General features: G+C 47.5%; 1 protein-coding gene across 1 annotated transcript in view; it reads right to left on the bottom strand.

Annotated features, from left to right (window-relative positions):
• LOC144511117 (serine/threonine-protein kinase PAK 4-like) overlaps positions 1 to 14,713 on the bottom strand; it is a 142,676-nt gene that overhangs the window by 31,935 nt on the left and 96,028 nt on the right. The window contains exon 4 of the mRNA XM_078241093.1: positions 9,819 to 9,907. Within this exon, the coding sequence (XP_078097219.1) occupies positions 9,819 to 9,907 (89 nt within the window). The remainder of the gene's footprint in view (positions 1 to 9,818; positions 9,908 to 14,713) is intronic.

Below are 14,713 nucleotides of genomic sequence, written 5' to 3'. Positions count from 1 at the left end.
GGAGGGAGAGAGAGAGAGGGGGGGGAGGGAGAGAGAGAGAGAGGGGGGGAGGGAGAGAGAGAGAGGGGGGGGAGGGAGAGAAGAGAGAGGGGGGGAGGGAGAGAGAGAGAGGGGGGGGGGAGGGAGAGAGAGAGAGAGGGGGGGAGGGAGAGAGAGAGAGAGGGGGGGGAGAGAGAGAGAGAGGGGGGGAGGGAGAGAGAGAGAGAGGGGGGGAGGGAGAGAGAGAGAGAGGGGGGAGGGAGAGAGAGGGGGGGGGAGGGAGAGAGAGGGGGGAGGGAGAGAGAGGAGGAGGAGAGAGGGGGGAGGGAGAGAGAGGGGGGGAGAGAGGGGGGAGGGAGAGAGGGAGGGGGAGGGAGAGAGGGGGGGGAGGGAGAGAGGGGGGGGAGGGAGAGGAGAGGGGGGGGGGGAGGGAGAGAGGGGGGAGAGGGGGGAGGGAGAGAGGGGGGGGAGGGAGAGAAGAGGGGGGGAGGGGGAGGAGGAGAGAGAGAGAGAGGGAGGGAGAGAGAGAGGGGAGGAAGAGAGAAAGAGAGAGAGAAAGAGGGGGAGGGAGAGAGAGAGAGAAAGAGGGGGAGGGAGAGAGAGAGAGAGAGAGAGAGAGGAAATCAAATTCAGGCCAACAGGGAACAGAATTAAGTGTGAATACAGAGTGCGTGGGAGAATTGCCTTCAGCTAAAAGTAAGGAGAGAATTATTACTGGGGTATTACAGAAGATAAAAGAGTATCTGTTTAGACAAGGGTGATTTTATACAAGCTTCTTATGCCCACTCAGGTTTACCAACTGCATCTGCATGATGTGTGTGTAAATGTGCTCACAAGAGGAAGGAAAATCGAGGGTAGATTGAATCGCTAAAGCGGTTACAAGGGCTGTCGACATGCCATGGTCACAGACACTTCTCTCAAAATTCCAATGTGGGAAAGTCAGTGATAAAACTGTCCAGGCAACAGACGTAATACATCTGGGAAACAACGCCAGTGGATTCTGCTCCCGTCACCCTGTCATCGAGGTTCCGCTCAGAACTAAACACGGAAGGCAGGTTCCTTCCCGTTCTCATGAGCTACAACACAGGTCTCCAGGCTGCCAGGGGAATGCGGCTGGAGTGGTGGCAGAAGGGAAAGATAAATGGAGGACGCGGGGGAGGGAGGAGAGAGCAGTGGATTTTCGGTCTCTGTTCAAATAGAACAAAGAACAAAACAGCACAGGAACAGGCCCTTCGGCCCTCCAAGCCCGTGCCGCTCCCTGATCCAAACTAGACCATTCTTTTGTATCCCTCCATTCCCACTCCGTTCATGTGGCTATCTAGATAAGTCTTAAACGTTCCCAGTGTGTCCGCCTCCACCACCTTGCCCGGCAGCGCATTCCAGGCCCCCACCACTCTGTGTAAAATATGTCCTTCTGATATCCGTGTTAAACCTCCCCCCCCACTTCACCTTGAACCTATGACCCCTCGTGAACGTCACCACCGATCTGGGAAAAAGCTTCCCACCGTTCACCCTATCTATGCCTTTCATAATTTTATACACCTCTATTAGGTCACCCCCCATCCTCCGTCTTTCCAATGAGAACAACCCCAGTCTACCCAATCTCTCCTCACAACTAAGCTCTTCCATACCAGGCAACATCCTGGTAAACCTCCTCTGCACTCTCTCTGAAGCCTCCACGTCCTTCTGGTGGTGCGGCGACCAGAATATTGTTACTCCTCGGACCTTTAATGACAATGTAAAAAAAAAATGCCTTTGTTCACGTTAGATTGGGGTGTTTACCTCATTCATGATCCTTGTTAATTCATTTTTAGGGGGCTCTGGATTGTGTGTGCGCCATCACTATCATTGTACAGAGTTCTCAGAGTATGATTCTGGCTGCAAACACGATGCTATGCAGTTCAGTGCAAATGGTGTTATCATTAAGCATGTTTAAGTTGATAATTAAGCATCAGTGCCAGCTGCAGCTCAGTGTGCTTGGCACTGCCAGAGCCTGGCAATATAACGCCAGTGAATTTCACTGTTCTGCGCAGTTGCAGGAACTTCTAACGAACTAACAGCGAGTCAATATCTTTTCCCAAAGGTAGGGGAGTCTAAAACTAGAGGGCATAGGTTTAAGGTGAGAGGGGAGAGATACAAAAGGGTCCAGAAGGGCAATTTTTTCACACAGAGGGTGGTGAGCGTCTGGAACGAGCTGCCAGAGGCAGTAGTAGAGGCGGGTACAATTTTGTCTTTTAAAAAGCATTTAGACAGTTACATGGGTAAGATGGGTATAGAGGGATATGGGCCAAATGTGGGCAATTGGATTTAGCTTAAGGGTTTAAAGAAAAAGGGCGGTATGGACAAGTTGGGCCGAAGGGCCTGTTTCCATGCTGTAAATCTCTATGACTCTAACTTTCCCAGGATCGCAAATAGCCACCAAGGCCTGCGATCACTGCAGCCTCCTTCGAACTCAACACTCCGCAAAAACATCTAGCGCGTGGATTCAGCCCCCTATTGAGGAGCATTTGAAAGAGATTTTAAATTGCATTTAAGGGCTAACAGTGGCACAGTGGTTAGCACTGCTGCCTCGCAGCGCCAGGGACCCGGGTTCGATTCCCGGCTTGGGTCACTGTCTGTGCGGAGTCTGCACGTTCTCCCCGTGTCTGCGTGGGTTTCCCCCGGGTGCTCCGATTTCCTCCCACACTCCAAAGATGTTCAAGTTAGGTGGATTGGCCATGCAAAATTGATGCTAGTGTCAGGGCAAATATGTCGGGTTATGGGGATAGGGCTTGGGTGGGATTGTGGTTGGTGCTGACTCGATGGGCCGAATGGCCTCCTCCTGCACTGTAGCGATTCTATTCTATTCTATCCTACACACATTGTGAATGCTGTTAGTTCCGCTCAACTAAATAATGGCTGTTCTGGGGTTTTTTTGCTCTTTTTGAGAAAAGCTTCACAGCATTTCAGCTGCTCTCGGTTTACTAACCGTTGCTGCCAACACCCCCCACCACCCCACCCACACCGTGACCCCGTCACACATTACATCAACGTCTGCCGGGTGACCACAAGGCAGAGGAGCAGAAGCAGGTCCTTCAGCCCATCAAGGCCAGTCCACCATTCAATTAGATCATGATTGATCGGAGGTGATAATCGTCAACTCTGCTTTCCTGCTTTATCCCTATAGCCCACGATTCCCTTACTGGATGTGGAAGGGCTGGTCAGAGAGTGCAAGGAGGGGCTTGCTAAGTTAAGGAGAGGCTTGCTAAGTTAGGGCGGCATGGTAGTTAGCACTGCTGCCTCGCAGCGCCAGGGACCTGGGCTCGATTCCCGGCTTGGGTCACTGTCTGTGTGGAGTCTGCACGTTTCTCTCCGTGTCTGCGTGGGTTTCCTCCGGGTGCTCCGGTTTCCTCCCACAGTCCGAAAGACGTGCTGGTTAGGGTGCATTGGCCGTGCTAAATTCTCCCTCAGTGTACCCGAACAGGTGCCGGACGAGGGGATTTTCACAGTAACTTCATTGCAGTGTTAATGTGAGCCTACTTGTGACACTAATAAATAAACTTTATGGATAAATCATGGCAGGTTTCCTGAGTCGGTAGACTGCTGTATGTGTTGAAGTTGAAACTTAGAAGTTATACATGCAGCAGCCTTTTTTTAAATAAATTTGGATTTTAAAATAAAACTTATCTGGATATGTTTAAGCTAACTGGGTTTTGTTATGGCCATTCAAGGTGTGGTTAAGAATTTTTGTGAGGATGTGGGTGCAAAACACGAGGAACCAATGGCACTGCGCTGGTAATGTTATAAATAACATCCTTGTGTGAATAAGACCATAGCTCAAATTCATCTTTCATTCTTGATCTTTTCATCCTCCTCAAATACATCTTCCAATGTTTACTCTCGTGCTCTTGTCTCTAGCTGCGCTCCTACTCTGCCTCGCTGACCATACGTCATCCCTAGAGACGGCCTGCTTCACTGTTGCTGGCTGGTAAATGAATGGGGTTGTGGGGATAGGGCCTGGGTGGGATTGTGGTCAGTGCAGACTTGATGGGCCGAATGGCCTCCTTCTGCACTGTAGGATTCTGTGATTCAGGTGCTGACATCCCTGCGGGGTTTACTAAGCAGGGAAGGGGGGGGGTCATCCAGCTGGCTTTTCCAGACAGGTGCAAGCTGCGGCAGTTTACAGCAGTCAGCCCATTAATAATACCCTCTGAAACTGCTGCTGGCACGGTCAAGCTGTGGTTACTTTCCCTGTTCCTCTGCAGGAAAACGGGCTCATTTCACAAATGTGCCGGGAATCCTCAATGAATATCAAAACAATTCAGCGTAACAGCCGATTAATGAGCTTGCATCAAAGTAGTGCAGAAAACTTTCAATTAGGCCTGCTAATTGGGAGAGCTGTGCACAATCCTGGTCCCCATTCTCACAAAAAAAAAGTGCAAAGAAGATTTATTGCACTGATTCCACAACGGAGAGGTTATACATTCTAAGTAAGCTTGAAAAAGCTGGAGTTCTTTGTTCGAGAAAAGAAATAACTGAAGGGTGAGCTGATAAAGATCTAAGCTAGGAACAAAAGGAGGCCATTCAGCTCCTCAAACCTGTTCTGCCCTTAAATGACATCAATGCTGATCTGCGACTGAACTCTATATTAGCTTTGCCTCATACCTTGGCTAACAGAAGTCGCTCAGTTTTATTCATCGCATTGACCGAGCATCATTTGCCATTTGTAACCTCGGGTCGCTACTCCGCAGAAGGGTAGAGAGAGATATTTCTGCTCGTGAAGGAGACCACAACTAGGGGTCATACATAGAAATCAAGTTAGTTTATTTATTAGTGTCACAAGTAGGCTTACATTAACACTGCAATGAAGTTACTGTGAAAATCCCCCTAGTCGCCCCACGCTCCGGCGCCTGTTCGGGTACACCGAGGGAGAATTTAGCACGGCCAATGCACCCTAACCCGCACGTCTTTCGGACTGTGGGAGGAAACCGGAGCACCCGGAGGAAACCCACGCAGACACGGGGAGAACGTACAGACTCCGCACAGACAGTGAGCCAAGCCGGGAATCGAACCCGGGTCCCTGGCGCTGTGAGGCAGCAGTGCTAACCACTGTGCCACCCCCATACAAGATAAATAAACCCAACAAGAACTTCAGGTGAACTTCTTCACCCAGAGGGTGGTGAGAATGTGGAACTCGCCACCACAAGCTAGTAGCTGAGACAACTAGATAGGTATGTTTTAAGTGGAAGCGAGATATGTACAAGTGGGAAAGAATTGGAACAATATGTTATTGGGTTCAATGAAGTCAGGTGAGATGATGCTCATCTGACAAACACTGGCGTAAAGCAGCTGAGCTGAATGGTCCATTTCTGTGCTGTAAATATTATGTAAATTCTCATGCCAATGTTAAAAAGTACTGACGGGTGCATTAAATAATTTCAAGCACGCGGCTTGCAAAGTAATTCCTATTATACTGGTGACGCATGGCAAGTGTTAATTTCCCAGTACAACCTGTTGTCCACTGATGCAAAGTGGTTGGAGACTGCGTTGGATTTAGTGACTGAAATAACGTCGACATTTCAGGATAGGTCAGGGAGGTTTATGCGCTGAAAGGAGAAGATGGCAAGAGAGTGGCATGTGGGATGAGCCATGATGTGGAGATGCCGGCGTTGGACTGGGGTGGGCACAGTAAGAAGTCTCACAACACCAGCTTAAAGTCCAACGGCTTATTTGGTAGCACAAGGTGAGTAGTGACTCACCTGATGAAGGAGCGGCGCTCTGAAAGCTCGTGCTGCCAAATAAACCTGTTGGACGTTAACCTGGTGTTGTGAGACTACTTAATGTGGGATGAGGGCGGAAACGAGATAAAGAGTGTTGTAATTCCTTTCTAATTAAAAACTTTCCTGCTCTGCAGATTCACAGCAATGTTTCGATCACCTGCCAAAACCACGACAACTGCCATCTAGAAGGACAAGGGCAGCAGACACGTGGGAACACCACCACCGGCAAGTTCCCCACCACGTCCCGATTTGGAAATATATCAATCATTCCTTCGTAGTCACTGGGTCAAAATCCTGGAGCTCTCCTCCCTAACAGCACTATGGGTGTACCTACACCATCTGGACTGCAGCGGTTCAAAAAGGCAACTCACCACCACCTTCTCAAGGGCAATTAGGGATGGGCAATAAATGCTGGACCCAGCCAGTGGCACCCACATCCCATAAATGAATAAAAAATAAATTAAACGCAGGTAATGCTCAGGTTAATATTCCTAGCATGTCGGCTTGTCTGGGTCTAAGATGGTGCATTTACAGAGGAAAGCTGGTTTTTAATATACTTTCATACAAACGGCGGATGGGGAACATCTATCCATAAATATAATAATAGAATCCCCACAGTGCTGAAGGAGGCCATTCGGCCCATCAAATCTGCACCAACCACAATCCCACCCAGGCCCTATCCCTATAACCCCGTGTATTTACCCTAGCTAGTTCCCCTGACACTAAGGGGCAATTTAGCATGTCCAATCAACCTAACCCGCACATTCAGTTTCCTGCCACAGTCCAAAGGTGTGCGGGTTAGGTGCATTGGCCATGGTAAATTGCTCCTTAGTGTTCCAGGAGTGTAGGTTAGAGGAATTAGTGGGGTACATATGTGAGGTAATGGGGATAGGGCCTGGGTGGGATTGTTGGCAGGGCAGACTCGATGGCCCAATGGCCTCCTTTGGCACTGGGGGATTCTATGATCTTTGGCATGTGGGAGGAAACCCACGCAGACACAGGGAGAGCGTGCAGACTCCACACAGACAGTGACCCGAGGCCGGAATCGAACCCGGGTCCCTGGTGCTGTGAGGCAGCAGTGCTAACCAGTGTGTCACCCAAGGAGGAACTTGGAAACAGGAGGGGACCATTCAGCCCCTCTAGCCTATCTCACCATCCAATTTGATCACGACAGGTCTGTATCCCAATACCTTCACCTCGCTAAAATTTACTAATCTGAGCTTTGGCGTTTTCAGTCGACTCCCTCCACCCCACAACACCCAACGTCGACAGCTTTGTCTTAGAGGGGAGAGAAATTAATGGATCACAAAACCATGACACTGAAACCCTGATGAGAATCTTCTCTGCGTGTAAACATCGTCTCCGAGCACGCCTCAGATTAAGGCAGACACTTCCTGCAAGTCACAGCTGCACAGGAAGCAGAAACTTGATTTGAGGATTTCGCCAAATCCCAGTCATTTTTATTGCATTTTAGGAAATACAAGTCCATGTTGTGATGAAAGATGCCTACACTGTAAAAGACAAGAATTGCGGAACGCAATACCCGAAAGACCAGTAAAAACATTTTGAATCTCACGCAATAAAAATGGAATTTGGCCAATTCAATCACTATAAGCCAGCGGTGTCAATTATAGAGAGTAGCTACACACCCCCCGCCCCCCTGTATATTACAGGCAAGCCTTTCTGTTGACATAAAAATACATGCAATTCACAATGTGGTCGCATAATTGGAAGTACAACTGCATGCACCTCATGGGGCCTACTCGTTTGCTGTGATGCGGGGGCTATCGGCAGTAGCACAATGTTTTATTCAGCATGCAATCTGGGCAGTGAGCCAAATTGTAGTTACTCTGCAGCAGATTCACACGGTGCACAGACAAAAGGCGTGGGTGAGGACAGGCAGGTTCGGGCGTGGGCAGCTCACCGGCACTCACTGCTCCAGCTCAGACACAAAACAAAATGGTCAACCTGGTGAAAAACAAGGGAACTGTGTGGCACTGGTAGTCACTGGTTACAGCAGAGAAGAGAGGGGGGGGGGGGGAAAGGGAACATAACAGTGAATTAGGGCCAAATATTTAGTTGCAAAAAAAAAAAGAAATGTATTTATTAATGTCACAAGTAAGGCTTACATTAACACTGCAATGAAGTTACTATGAAAATTCCCTAGTCGCCACACTCGGGCGCCTGTTCAGGTACATAGAATCCCTACAGTGCAGAAGGAAGCCATTTGGCCCATCAAGTCTGCAAGGCCACAAGACCACAATCCCATCCAGGCCCTATTCCCGTAACCCCACATATTTACCTAGCTAATCCCCCTGACGCCAAGGGGCAATTTAGTACGGCCAATTAATCTAACCCACACATCTTTGGGGTGTGGGAGGAAACCGGAGCACCCGGAGGAAACCCACGCAGACACAGGGAGAACGTGCAGACTCCACACAGACAGTGACCCAAGGCCGGGAATCGAACCCAGGTCCCTGGCGCTGAGAGGCAGCGGTGCTAACCACTGTGCCGACCCTCAGTTTCTACAGTCCTGATGCCATTCTGACAATTCAGAGCAAGTAAAAGGCTGAGTGACATTACCATAGATCACAGTGTACAAGTCAACCCGGCATACAAGACAACCCCATTCTTTTTAAATACTCGGCATATAAATCGACCCCTCCCTTCCAGCTATGACCTGCTACACTCGCATCAGTAGCCAGACTCCATTTCCCATCCACAAACGGCTGTTCTACTTACAAGCGGTCAATTACAAAGGGGCACAGGTTCAAGGTGAGAGGGGAGAAAGTTTAAGGGAGATGTGCGGGGGAAGGTTTTCACACAGGGAATGGTAGGTGCTGGAACGCGCTGCCAGAGGAGGTGGTGGAAGCAGACACATTAGCAACATTTAAGAGGCATCTGTATGGGTACATGAATAGGGAGGGAATAGAGGGATACAGACCGCGCATTAGTTAGGGCATCATGATTGCCACGAGCTTGGCGGGTCAAAGGACCTGTTCCTATGCTGTACTTTTCTTTGTTCTTGGTACCTTATAGCTGGGTGCAAGGGATCAAGTCGGTGACATGGGATGTCTTGCAAAGATGTTTATGTGGTCGCATAATTGGAAGTACAACTGCATGCATCTCATGGGGCCTACTCGTTTGCTGTGATGCGGGGGCGATGGGCAGGAGCACAATGTTTTATTCAGCATGCAATCTAGGCAGTGAGCCAAATTGTAGTTACTCTGCAGTCCCATGTGGTGAAAGACAAAGATGGTGACTACTTCACCTTTGTACTTGGCACAGTGGTTAGCACTGCTACCTCACAGTGCCAGGGGCCCAGGTTCGATTCCCGGCTTGGGTGACTGTGTGGAATCTGCACGTTCTCCCCCGTGTCTGCGTAGGTTTCCTCCGGGTGCTCCGGTTTCCTCCCACACTCCAAAGATGTGTGGGTTAGGTTGATTGGCCATGCTAAATTGCCCCTTAGTGTCAGGGGGACTTGGGTAAATGCATGGAATTGCAAGAATAGGGCCCCGAGTGGGATTGTGATCAGTGCAGACTCAATGGGCCGAAAAGGTCGCAAACGTAGCCCAGTCCATCACGCAAACCAGCCTCCCATCCATTGACTCTGTCTACACTTCCCGCTGCCTCGGAAAAGCAGCCAGCATAATCAAGGACCCCACGCACCCCGGACATTCTCTCTTCCACCTTCTTCTGTCGGGAAAAGATACAAAAGTCTGAGGTCACGTACCAACCGACTCAAGAACAGCTTCTTCCCTGCTGCCATCAGATTCTTGAATGGCCCTTCTTGCATTAAGTTGATCTTTCTCTACACCCTAGCTATGACTGTAACACTACATTCTGCACTCTCTCCTTTCCTTCTCTATGAACGGTATGCTTTGTCTGTATAGCGCGCAAGAAACAATACTTTTCACTGTATCCCGATACATGTGGCAATAATTCAAATCAAATCAAATAAATCAAATCAAAGAATGGCCCCCTTCTGCACTGTAGGATTCTATGATTCTATATAAGTCAACCCATTTTTGGGTGAATTTTTCCCACTCTTCAAAGGTCAACTTATAGGCCGACACCTACCAGCAATGACACATCCTGCCTGCTTCACGCTCACACCAGCTGCTCAACTCCAAGCTCCCACCAGCACCCTTTCTGGCTCCTACTCCTAACTTAAAAAGAGGAGGCAAGTTAGAGAACAAGTCAAAAATAGATGAGAGGATTTAATAGTGGAATCACGGGGGGGGGGGGACTACATAAAAACAGAAATGTTTTTAAATATTCAAGGGGGATAAAACAAAAATGTGAATTTGTAATAATCCAGTCACACCCATAACCGCTCAAAACTGTGAACGCTTTAAAACTCCAAATGAAAATCCTGTTGTACTGCATATTTTATTCACTCGGTGTTTATACCAGAAACTTAGTGTTGGGGAGGGGGGGGGGGGGGGGGGGGGCGGAGAGAATAACCTTTCCCCATTGTTGCGAAATTGAGTTTGCAAAGTTGAATTTGAATTTGATGTTGGTAAATATGCAAATATTAATGTAAAAATGCAAGGGGAAAAAAAACATTGCATGGTCCCTTTAAAAGCTAGCGTTTTGTTTCAGTACTTGGAGGTTTAAAATGCAAAGTACATAGGAGAAAAGTTTAAAGGGAATATTAGGGCGGGCTTCTTCACGCAGAGAGTGGCGGGAGTGTGGAATGAGCTGCCGGATAAAGTGGTAAATGCACTTTTAACATTTAAGAAAAACTTGGATGGGTTCATGGATGAGAAGGGCGTGGAGGGATATGGTCCAAGTGCAGGTCAGTGGGACTAGGCAAAAAATGGTTCGGCACAGACAAGAAGGGCCAAAAGGCCTGTTTCTGAGCTGTAATTTTCTATGGTTTCTACATCCAGAGTCCCAGACTGAAACATTCGTATCAAAAAGTCAAGCGATAGTCTTGATAAGACAACCTGTTTTTTTTTAAATAATCAATCAATTTAAAGCAGGCACTCAGCTACCAGGAACCTATAAAATTTGAATTAATGGTGTTGACAACATCAGACTTTTCCTATGGTAGGAAAATTGATAGGTCATCACAGGTATAAGAGTGCGGGGGAGAAAACTGGAGAGCAACAGAAGAACTGCCACCTCTCAAGCCTCGAGAGGGAGAGAGCAGCTCTCAACTGTGCCAGCTTCAGATATCTCTTAAGAGAACGCACCATCTAATGAGTGAAAGGTACCAAATCAAAAAGAACTTGTAGACAGAGGAATCAAAGGGGAATCCAAAAGTTTCTGAAAGCTGCAAAACCTGGTTGTATTTTTTTTTTAGGGTGACTGAATTCTATTATTATATATTTTTTTGGTTAATGAATGAGTATTATATTTATTTGAACAGCATTGCAGTAGATTGGATTTGAGCAATTGGATTCGACACTGGCTCAATGGAAGAAGCCAGAGAGTGGTTGTGGAGGATTGCTTCTCTGAGTGGAGGCCTGTGACTAGTGGCGTGCCGCAGGGATCGGTGTTGGGTCCATTGTTGTTTGTCATCTATATCAATGATCTGGATGATAATGTGGTCAATTGGATCAGCAAGTTTGCTGATGATACAAAGATTGGAGCTGTAGTGGACAGTGAGGAAGGTTTTCAAAGCTTGCAGAGGGATTTGGACCAACTAGAAAAATGGGCTGAAAAATGGCAAATGGAATTTAACGCAGACAAGTGTGAGATATTGCACATTGGAAGGACAAACCAAAGTAGAACGTACAGGGTAAATGGTAGGACTCTGAAGAGTGCAGTTGAACAGAGGGATCTGGGAATACAGGTACAGAATTCCCTAAAAGTGACGTCACAGGTGGATAGGGTCGGAAAGAGTGCCTTTGGTACACTGGCCTTTATAAATCGGAGTATCGAGTATAAAAGTTGGAGTGTTATGGTAAGGTTATATAAGGCATTGGTGAGGCCGAATTTGGAGTATTGTGTACAGTTTTGGTCACCTAGTTACAGGAAGGATGTAAATAAGGTTGAAAGAGTGCAGAGAAGGTTCACAAGGATGTTGCCGGGACTTGAGAAGCTGAGTTAGAGAGAGAGATTGAATAGGTTGGGACTTTATTCCCTGGAGCGTAGAAGATTGAGGAGAGATTTGATAGAGGTGTATAAGATTTTGATGGGTATAGATAGAGTGAATGCAAGCAGGCTTTTTGCGCTGAGGCTAGGGGAGAAAAAGACCAGAGGGCATGGGTTCAGGGTGAAGGGAGAAAAGTTTAAAGGGAATATTAGGGAGGGCTTCTTCACGCAGAGAGTGGTGGGAGTGTGGAATGAGCTGCCGGATAAAGTGGTAAATGCGGGGTCACTTTTAACATTTAAGAAAAACTTGGACGGGTTCATGGATGAGAGGGGTGTGGAGGGATATGGTCCAAGTGCAGGTCAGTGGGACTAGGCAAAAAATGGTTCAGCACAGACAAGCAGGGCCAAAAGGCCTGTTTCTGAGCTGTAATTCTCTATGGTTCTATGGTGAATCTGTGGAACTCTTTGCCACAGAAGGCTGTGGAGGCCGGGTCATTGAGTGTCTTTAAGACAGAGATAGATAGGTTCTTGATTAATAAGGGGATCAGGAGTTATGGGGAAAAGGCAGGAGAATGGGGATGAGAAAAATATCAGCCATGATTGAATGACGGAGCAGACTCGATGGGCTGAGTGGCCTAATTCTGCTCTTATGTCTTATGGAAATATCAGAGTAATGATCACGAAAGGTTGTACGGCCACACTATCTAATCACCCAATTCGCTCAGTTACAACTTTCCCCTATCCTCCCTCAGATGCAGAGGCAGAGACTGGAACAAGGAGAGACCCACCGTCAGCACATCCCCTGGAAGATCTGCCCATTTGCTTTCACTGCATGTGAAACGCAAAGCTGTGCGTCAGCTTTTGTCACCCTCAGCTGCTTTCTGCTCTTAAAAGACGGCCCATGGCAAAATGAACGCGATTGGAAAGGAAGCCATTTGCAATTCCTGTGCTAATTAAACCAACCCAAGTTAAACAAGTGCAACGCATCACTCATTAACGCAGAAATCTTTAAAGCATTTCTAGGGGGGAAACTCTGCAGATCAGTGCAATTACTTGTGACTATCTTGATGAGAGGAATCGATTTAAATTTGTGTGGAGATCTAATTCCAAATAATCCATTTTGCTTAGTACAACTGGCTGGATTAAAACAACGTTTCACGCAATGGAAGACTGATGTAACTGCACATTCGCTACTATACAGTATTCTACAATGACAACTATCTGGAAAGATATTTACATAAACTGAGATCATTAGAATGAGATATTTACCAAAGCCAGAATTTTTTTTAAAAAATGAATCTATTTAAATCTCAGCAAAAGGTTAATAAAGAGAGATGGAGACATCTTAAACCTGCAGTCAGATAATTAAGTTGCTGGAATGCCTGCTCGGTACCAGGCAGTCCCAGGCACAGATAGCTGCAGGCTGACACTCAATTCCGTGAGGCCCCTCTGCAAGCACCACATTTTTTTCCCTCCTCGTCTAAATTCTCACTGTGCTCCCGTCAGCTCCCCATTCCTCTGCAGAAACCTGCCTTTACTTCACATTAAGACAACCAGCGTGGTCTCGGTGCGTGAAGCAAATGGCTTCAAGTGCTTTCCCCTCAAACACCCAGTCATTGTCTGATCAACTGGGACAGAAAAAGATCATAGAATCCCTACAGTGCAGGAGGTGGCCATTCGGTCCATCGAGCCTGCACCGACCACAGTCCCACCCAGGCCCTATCCCCGTAACCCCATGCATTTACCCTGCTAATCCCCCTGACACAAAGGAACAATTTACTATGGCCAATCCACCTAACCTGCACATCTTTGGACACCAAGAGGCAATTTAGCATCTCCAATCCACCTAACCTGTGCATCTTAGGACACCAAGGGACAATTTGGCATGGCCAATCCACCTAACCTGCACATCTTTGGACACCAAGAGGCAATTTAGCATCACCAATCCACCTAACCTGCGCATCTTAGGACACCAAGGGGCAATTTAGCATGGCCAATCAACCTAACCCACACATCTTTGGACCGTAGGAGGAAACCGGAACACCCGGAGGAAACCCACGCAGATACGGGGAGAACATGCATGCAAACACCACACAGATAGGCTGGAATCGAACCCAGGTCCCTGGCGCTCAAACAGCAGTGCTAACCACTCTGCCACCATGCCGGATTAATAAAGAATCAAGTAAATCCATCAAGATTGAAAAAGGAACTCAAAAGGTGAGCAAGGAAGGGAAGAGGAGGAAAATCTTATACAAATCACACTTGCGCAATACAGCCCCACTTAATGACAGATGAAGTTGTGACTAACCGATTGAGAAAACCACATCTGTGCAAAGCCAAACACATTAACCTGTGTATATGTGTGCCCACACAAGTGCTGACTTGAGCAATGAAGTTTCTTAGTGTCGGCTTCCCAGCATTGGTGGTGATTCAGTCCATTTCCAATTCTCCTACTTTATGTGCCCAACTTTAATAAAAGTTCCCTCGCCTTGTGAAGCATTCGGACATTGTCAGCGCTATGGAAATTCAATAGTTAAATAAGCAGCTGCCAAAGGTGCAAGGGATTTAGGAAACCCTTGGTGAGAGAGTTCCATGCTTCTAACCAGCTTCCGTGTCCAATTACAATGGAAAGTGGGAGAGAGACTTGTCAAATATGTCAATTATATAGATAATGGCAGTTTGCTTTTCCATAATTAAGCCAGCATAAAGGACCCCACGCACCCCAGACATTCTCTCTCCCACCTTCTTCCGTTGGGAAAAAGATACAAAAGTCTGAGGTCACATACCAACCGATGCAAGAACAGCTTCTTCCCTGCTGCTGTCAGACTTTTGAATGGACCTACCTTGCATTAAGTTGATCTTTCTCTGCACCCTAGCTATGACTGTAACAGTACATTCTGCACTCTCTCCTTTCCTTCTCTATGATCGGT

This window comes from Mustelus asterias, chromosome 24, assembly GCF_964213995.1.
Source record: "Mustelus asterias chromosome 24, sMusAst1.hap1.1, whole genome shotgun sequence".
NCBI classification, from domain to species: Eukaryota; Metazoa; Chordata; class Chondrichthyes; order Carcharhiniformes; family Triakidae; genus Mustelus; species Mustelus asterias.
Note: the sequence above shows the minus strand (reverse complement) of the source record. Positions and strands in the feature narration are given on the sequence as shown.